The 8,192-nt window shown below is 48.4% G+C and overlaps 1 protein-coding gene across 1 annotated transcript in view; it reads right to left on the bottom strand.

The window, feature by feature from the left end:
• Positions 1-1,893: 1,893 nt before the first annotated feature.
• ZFHX3 (zinc finger homeobox 3) overlaps positions 1,894-8,192 on the bottom strand; it is a 421,065-nt gene continuing 414,766 nt past the window's right edge. Inside the window, 2 exon segments of the mRNA XM_054078400.1 lie at positions 1,894-2,434; positions 2,436-3,649. Coding sequence (XP_053934375.1) covers positions 2,057-2,434; positions 2,436-3,649 — 1,592 coding nt within the window. The 3' untranslated portion in view covers positions 1,894-2,056.

The raw sequence follows: 8,192 nt of genomic DNA, 5'->3' as shown, positions 1-8,192 counted from the left end.
TCTGTTGACTTTCGGCTATGGAAGTGAAACAGCAAGCATCTATTTGTCTCCAAAATCTACATATTTTTTTTTTTTTTTAGCAGCACAAAGTTTTCCTTTCAAAGTCCGGACCGTACGAGATGCGTGCGTGTGCCTGCGTGTTCCCACATGCAGGGCTACGGAGCTGGACGGGGACGCCAGAGCCCGGCAGGCTCCTCGCCTGCCCGCCCGTGGCTCTGAGCCGCGGCACTCGCCGCTCTGCCTGCCTACCACGGGGGAGAACTTGGAAAGAGAAACCTGCCTTTTGGTGCGCTGGGTTTTTTTTTTCGCTAAGAGTTGTCTCTCTGCTTGCAGAAGAAGCACAGATAACAACCTGGGTACTTTTTTTATTCTTTATTTAAACTTAGACTTGTTTGTTTAAATCAGAAACAAATTCTCAAGTAAAAAGAATCCTTTTTGCTCATTCTGCACCAGTGGTGAAAGGGTATGTCTTTGGATTTTATTTAAAGCATGAATTTTCTTTAGAGAAAAAAAAAGGTAACAAAAACTTTGTTTTTTGTTTGTTTAAAAGAAGGAACAGAGTGCAGCCTAATTACACAAACAGAAACAAATGCTTATAGTTTAGGAACAGAGTCTTTGAAGCATTTACAAAATGAGGAAAGGAAGAGGGGAAGAAAACAAAAAAAAAGAAAAGGAAAAATGGAAAATAAGAAAGAGATAAGTGCACAAGGGTAACAGACATAGGTAAATCGTATGTATACGCCTTAAAAAGTTTCAAACCCCCAACAAAAAATATTCTGCAAGGGATCCTACTGACCCCCCAAAACCCTTTGAACTTCTTTCTTTAGTTTTTATAAAATAATTATGCAACCACCCTCTAAGAAATGAAGGTAGCGACCATAAGTGGAAGATTACAGGATGGGGGAATGGGGAGTAAAGGTACAAAGGGGAGAAAAGCTTAGGCGAGTCAATGGATTGCAATCTATCTGGCTAGGAATGAACAAGACAACATCAAATGAGAAGCCGTCAGCTGGACCATACAAAAGCTAAATGTACACAAAAGGGTTTTTTTCTTTTAAATCTACCATACTGCTTCAGTTCATTTCCAATGCAACAATCTACTCAACACCAAAAATGGTCATATCTATCATAAATACAGAAAGTCAGTTGTTTTAAAACTTATTTTTTTTTTTTTAAGCTCCGAGTCCTCAACACTCTTTGTGTGGATTTTTTTTTTTCTGAAAAGTGGGAGTGCTTAACTTTTCCCCTTGAAATTGGCTTCAGCAGAAAAGCTACCCTTAAAATCCCCGAAAAGCTAAAGCAGTTCACATTGTTTTTCTCTTGAATACTTTCTGCCCATTTTAAATTAACAAAAAAAAAAAAAAAAAAAGAAGGAAAAAAAAAATCCTTTTCTGGAACGAAAACGAAACGAAACAAAAAAAAAAAAAAACAAACCCCAAAACAAATGAAAGAAATTATATATATATATATATATATATAAAACAATGATTCTGAAAACAGAACAAAGTGTGAGCGATTGACCTGAGAATAAAAAGACATTACATTTCTTTTTTTTCTTTTAGCAAGCCATTGGTATCTGAATGCTAAGATAGCAAGAAATTTAAAACTGTAACAAGGTGGGCTGCTTTCCCATACAGTGCATGCCGGCCTCTGCTGTGCTATCGACGTGGGGCGTTATTGAAAAGGGGCAATATACAAGGGGCTCAAGCTCCGAAGACAGTAAGGAGGCAGCACGGGCTTTCGTCTCCCAGACCAACAGTACCTTCGAAAGGACAAATGTAACAGATTCCTTTTTTTTTTTTCTTTTTTTTTCTATTTTTTTTTTTTTAAAGTTTTATTTTATTAAAAGGAAAGGAAAAAAAAAAAAAAAAAGAAATGTAAAACCCACCGGCATCGTTATATGGGAAAACAACCCACGCTTTTTTTCTTTTTTCTTTTTTTCTTTTTTTTGGTTAGAAGCTTTGGAATTGCAGTTAGTCTATTTTTTGAAATTGGTTTGTTATTAACTTTTTTTTTTTTTTTATTTAAATTCATTTTCATTGTTCATCTTCAAAGCTTACAATCTGAAGGTGTCCATTCCTACGCTAGCTAGACCACTGTCCTTAGGGCAGCCGGGGTCCCGGGGCCCCTCCGCCGGGCTCGCCGGTCCATCTGACTTTTGGCTAAGATCCGTGTCAGACTCCTCCGAATAGTCGTCTGTTGGCATCGAGGGCTGAACCCCTGAGGTGCTGCATGAACTTGAGGTAACCGTTGAAGATGAGGAGAGAGGAGGGAAAGGCGGCGGCGGCGGCTTCCCCGTTGGGGCGCGGGGGGCTGTTGGGGGCCAGGGCTTTCTGGAGGCGTGGGGGGAAGCCGGGGGTGGCCTGGGGGGCGGGGGGCTGTCGTTTGAGTGAGCGGCCGACTGCGAGGTAGATGCGGTGCTGGGGTCGGGGGGGGCAGGCAGAGTGAGGTAATAGACTGGGGTGCTCTTTGGCGTTTCTTGCTGCTCTTGTGATTGTTCGGTGTTTGTGCGGGGCTGACTCGAGATGCTGACTGAGGGCTTCGTCCCCACACACCGTGCTCTCGCACGCCACGCACTGGTACGAGCCGCTGCCCTGGCCGCTGACGGTGGGCACGTGAAGCACCATCTCTTGCAGGTTCGCCATGGACTGGCCGAAGAAGCAGAGGGACTTCAGGTGGTCGCTGGCCGCCTCCTGGTCGCCGAAGCCCGTCTGGCACTTGCGGCAGACCAGCTTGTACTGCACCTTCGGGACGATGAAGGGGTCGCAGAGGGAGTCCGCGCCCTTGCCTTCCGCTTCGGGCTCTTCTTGGGGTTTGGGCAGGAGGGGGGACACCTCGCGGGGTGCGTTCTTCTGCTCTTCTTGCTTGGGGGGTTCTTTGGCAGGGTCTTTGTCCGGGGTGGCGGCCCCCGCGGGGACGGGGGTTTGGCTTCCTTTGGGCTGCTGCGCTTTCTGCTGCGGCTGCTGCTGCTGCTGCTGCTGCTGTTGCGCCTGCCGCTGCTGCTGCTGCTGCTGCTGCTGCAATGCCTCCTGCAGACTCTGCTGGTATTGCTGGTACTGCTGCAGCAGGGAGCCGGGGGACAGCCCCAGCAGCGCCTGCGACAGCGCGGGGCTGTAGGGGAAAAGCCCCTCCATCCCGTACATGGGCTGCAGGTACCCGCTCTGCAGGGCGCCGGGGATCTGCGGGGCGTAGTAGGGGGAAAAGCCGGGGACGAAGTAGGGAAGGAACTGGCTCGTCAACAAGGTGGTGGGGTCCGAATTCAGGGCGGCCTGCAGCGCCTGGAGCTGGGTGGGCTCCACCGCGTACTCCATGGCGGGCAGCGGGGCAGTGAGGGCGCTCGCCGGTGTCTCCCCCTTCTCCTTCTTGGGCCCTGGCAGTGGGTCCCCCTTCCCCTTGGGTGCCTTCTCCTTCTCTTTTGCCTTCTCGCTCTCCTTCTCCTTGCGCTGCGGCGGGGGCGGCTGCTGCGGCTGCGGCTGCGGGGTTGTTGCCAGCGGCTGCTGCGGGGCCACGGCCGCTGTGGCTTGTGCCGGGGTGGGCGAGCTCAGCGCGGCCGGGGGTTGTTTATTTGGTAATCCAGAGGTGGGGAGTCCGGGCGAAGGGACGCTTGTGCTGGGCAGGCCCATCAGGTTGGGTTTGGGAGAAGTTAAAGCTGGAAGAGGGAGGAGAAAGAGGTGAGGAGTCGCTCAGCGCTGGGCAGGCAGAAAGCACGAGGCGCGGTGACCCCCGGCCACTCTGCGACAGCCCCTGCATCGCCGTGTCCTCTGCACAAGGGCAGTGGCCGGCTTGAGCTCAAACCAGTCAGAAAGCCCATCCATCACTCCTGCTTCCTTGAGGATGACGGCTCGTCTCCCCGCTCCCCGTGTCCCCATGCCATGGGGATGTGCCTTGTCGGCCCCCATCACCCGCAGCCGGCTCGGCCACGCTGCCTAACAGCACCCAACGTGGTGTCTCTGCCGGGGACTCCCACCAGCCTCCCGGTATGCTCAGCACGGCTGTTGTTTTACTGACCCCTCTGAAATTCCTGAATAATTAACAGCTGATGTCAGGGACAGGCATTTTTCCTACATCTGCACTAACCCATCCTTTGTCCAAAGGACTCCAGCAGGAGGGAAGTGCTGCCAAATGGCCGCAACGCTACACACTGTCAATCTTGTTAAAATCTCCTCAGATTAGAAAGCCTTGGTCATGGCAACTGAAGAGTTGCCTGAACAGACTATATCTAAGTTTCTCTGTCCTTATTAGGTTGATGTCCACAAATCCACAAACCTCTGATGCAAACCCTTCCTTCCTTCCAATGCAAGAGGCTTTGGGTGACCGACTTCTGAGTAATTTCAGAGTTTATGCGGTATTCAGACATCACTGCAGGGCATGAACGTCGCGTTTTGGGTGGAATTAAAAGCATTGTGATGCTTCCTCACAAAGGAGATGGATTAATGATGGAATGTGAAGTCTGCTCATCTTCCCAACAGCTGGAAGAGCCAGCAATAACACAGTCCTGCCATACCGATTTCTACTCTCACAGCTGGTAATAGTTGGGAGCAAGAGGAGTGTGGCTCCTGGAGTCACCTCCATTAGTCACATCCACTGCCGCTGGTGGACGTGCTCCTAAAAAGGAACGCTTTGCTCAGGAAGTCAATGCCATTGGGGGAAAATAAAAATGAAACAAAGCTCTAACATTCTGCACAGCCCTACATGCCCCATAGCTCCGGAGCCAGGAACCTGCTGCTGGAGCCACCCCTGTCACAAAACTGTTCAACGAAATGTAGCCTTTCACTAAGGAAGCCACAGTCCTTACAGCTGCAACACTAATGGTATGAAGAGCTGCAGAACAATGTAACAGCCATGGAGGCACAGCAGCCTTTTATTTTAGGTTGCGCCTCTTCTGCGATACATCCAGTGGGAGAGGAGAGGAGAGGAGAAACTGCCCCTTTTGGGGATGATCTGAGACATGATTGCAGCTTAAAGTCTTTTCCAAGGAAGCCAGCAGGGAAATCGCTGTGCACAGGGCCAGTGGTGATTCCTGGCAGGGAAATCCAGCTGCTATGGGGCTTCTCTGCCTTGTTGAATGCATTGTAACAAGGACTCAAACACAACTAAGGGCCGGCGAGGTCTTAAATCATCATAATTGATCCTGAGAAACAAGCGTAGGCATCCTCAACCATCCCATCCCTGCCAATAGCATGGAGCCCAATACTCAGGTCCTTGGCCAGAGCAGACGGCAGGACCTGGGGGCAGAGGCTGCTGGAGGGAGCAAAAGATGTGAAGTCTGTGCAAAGACAGATGCTCCTCAAGCTTCTGGATGCTGAGCCCAGTCGGCTGCCTGCACAGCCACATGGCAAGAGCCTGTCACCTAACCATGCCCTGTAAGGTTGCTGTAGCTCAGAAGGAACCCACACTTCTCTTGCAGAATCGTGCTCTGAGTAGCAGCTGGCGGCTACAGGGAGCAAAGCACGCTCCAGACCTCGGCTGCGCTACACCCTGGTACACACAGCTCATTTGTCTACGGTGCTGCGTTCATCCACTGACACTGGAAGCCTGCACCTCGTGCTCGCCTCCCGAGCACTGTGCACGAGGCAGAGCCACCGTGGCTCGAGAGAGGCAGCCCGGTGAAGGAGAGCTGGGAGAATTCAGTGGTTGCTGATGCAAAGCCCTTCTGAACCTTGCATCTGCTCCTCATGTGGTATCGAGACAATAGCGATTTGTGAAGGTATGGAGTGTATGAAGCGAGCCTCCGTGCAGCAGCCGTACAGATTTCAGATAAGGGCATATTATGGATAGATGCCATTGAAACTGATGTTCCCTAGCTGAGCAGTCCCTGAGAGGTTCAAGCACAGGAGCAGTGGCTAATTCATAACATTCCTGGATGCACAGCCTTATCTGCTTCGACAGGCTTTGAGCTGAGATGGCCTGACCTTTGGAGCTTTATCTAAAGGCCACAAATAGTCTGTTTGACTTTCTAAATAGCTTAGTCCTGTCTAGGCAGACACTGATTGCTTTTAACATTCATGGTACGTAGCCCCATCTCCCCAGGACGCGTACTGGGCTTTGGAGAAAAATAAAGGCAACAATACAGATCGAAGTGCAAAAAAGTCATTTTAGATCTTGCTATAAATTTGGGGTATTAAGTAAACAGCAGGGAGCTACCTGCGATAGGCTGGCAACATAATTTGCCGAAGAGATCCTCTTGGCCTCTGAAATGAGATCTTCGGTAAGAGCAGAAACATTGCATGAAAAAGCCCTGGCATGCACAGATGCCCTTCAGACATGGAGCTACGATGACTCAAGAAGCAGGAATGGGCAGCAGCCATGAACACAAGAATCTCTAACAACAACTGTTTTTCAAAATGGTTTCTTTACAACGACCTATCCTACAACCAGTCAAGAACGATTATACTTTTGCTCTGGGGGCCACGGGAGGAGTTCTGTAACTATGCAAAAAGGCCTTACAGATGCCCTAACTCCCAGCAGAAAGCTTTTCCAGGTTCCAGAAAAACTTACTCTGATCTTCTCTGCTCTCTGATAGGACCTTCTGACACGAACATCAGCAACCGTGCTGCAAGGTAATCCCCTCTGCTGCTCACATGGAATAAAAGATCTTGACTCTAAAAGAGGGGATCGTCTTTAGAAGGGCCAGAATTCAACAAACACAGCGAGACTTCACTCTTTTTCATTTGACAACATAAGGTATTTCAGAGACGAGTAGTAATGGAGAAAAACGTGAACACAGCCACTTCCAAGGGGAGAGGAAGATGTGTCTCCACTGCTCTCCTTAGGGTGTTAAACCCAGTGTCTCTGCAACCACACACAAACTTCAGGCACTGGTGAAGTGATTTACTGTAAGCAGCTCTGCAGACAGCTCCCCCTGCGAATGTCAGATGAGCTGTTCAAGTTCCACGTAACTGCTCGCACCAGCTACTACCCTTTTGTGTAAGCCTTTGATTTGCTTATTCAAAGATTTGCCTCCTGGATGACAAATGAAGATGGCAATTTTATTAATTTGACACAACCACGTTACCTGGCAGCATCTGCACTGAGTTTTTCAATCTGTTGAAAAAGGAACTTCAGAGCCAGCCTACTGGATAAAAGCATGAAAAAGTCTTTTTGGAGATTCATAGCACTTTGGTTTCTGATTAAGAAGCCGGGAAGATGCTCAGATCCTATTTAGGCTTCACATCACGGATTATAACTCATCATTAGCCAATTATTTCAGTACTATAAGGGAAAGTACTGCTCCTGGACACTGTCTAATAGTGGTAGACCTCTACTGCTGCAGTGTCAAAACCAGAGGTGTGCAGTGGCATATGGAGTAACCATACCACGCGTTACGGTGTCATGGGCTTTCCAGCCTGAGACAGACTCAGCCTGTTGTCAAGATAAGACACTCGAATCAAATCTCAGGATACTTCTGTAAATGCAGCGCAGCCCTGGTGAAAATCAACTTGAATAGGGATCATCAGAAGTAAACAGTGAAGTCTGCCAAGCAAAAGCAAGTCTCCAAGAGAACATCGATTCCTCTGTCATGAGTGGCAATTCAGACACAGGCATGTCTCTGGGATGCCACAGATGTACCAAGAGTGAAATATGCCCTTTGAATCAAGTTTTCTAGATCACTGCTAGTCTACTGAGCAGTATCTTCCACTGTCAATGTTTGCTACACATCCTACACTTTCCCAGGTACAAGGGAAAGGAGCATCCTCAAAACCCAAAGTCCAACATCTGGGATTAGGCCACCCAAAAAGACTTTGCCAAATTTCATTTTTATGTAGTATTGTTAAGAAAAATCTTAATAAAATACAAACTAGATTTGTCCCATGGCTACACTGTTGTTTGTTGAGAAGGTACTTTCAAGGTTGTGCCCAGCCACTTCTCAAAACCCAGTCCACAGCTGCATCAGGATTTGTCCTGGAGGTCACCGTAAGGATGTTACATAAAGAAGCTCCAGGTTTCTGTCACCAGTGCTACCAGACACATCATGCTTTCCCTAGAAACAGTTCAGAATTATTGAAAACTTGGGATGGCATTACATAAACTGAATTTAATAACAAAAGGAAAGGCATAACGAACAATGCATTCAGCACATTAGTCCTTTTCACATTCCGTTTGATAAATCCTCTATTTTCCATTTCCTTGAAGGTGCTTCATAATTTTTAGTCTGGGCTAATGAAACAGAGATACGCAGTGTGTCTACATCT

This window comes from Cuculus canorus, chromosome 13 (assembly GCF_017976375.1).
Source record: "Cuculus canorus isolate bCucCan1 chromosome 13, bCucCan1.pri, whole genome shotgun sequence".
Taxonomy (NCBI): domain Eukaryota; kingdom Metazoa; phylum Chordata; class Aves; order Cuculiformes; family Cuculidae; genus Cuculus; species Cuculus canorus.
Note: the sequence above shows the minus strand (reverse complement) of the source record. Positions and strands in the feature narration are given on the sequence as shown.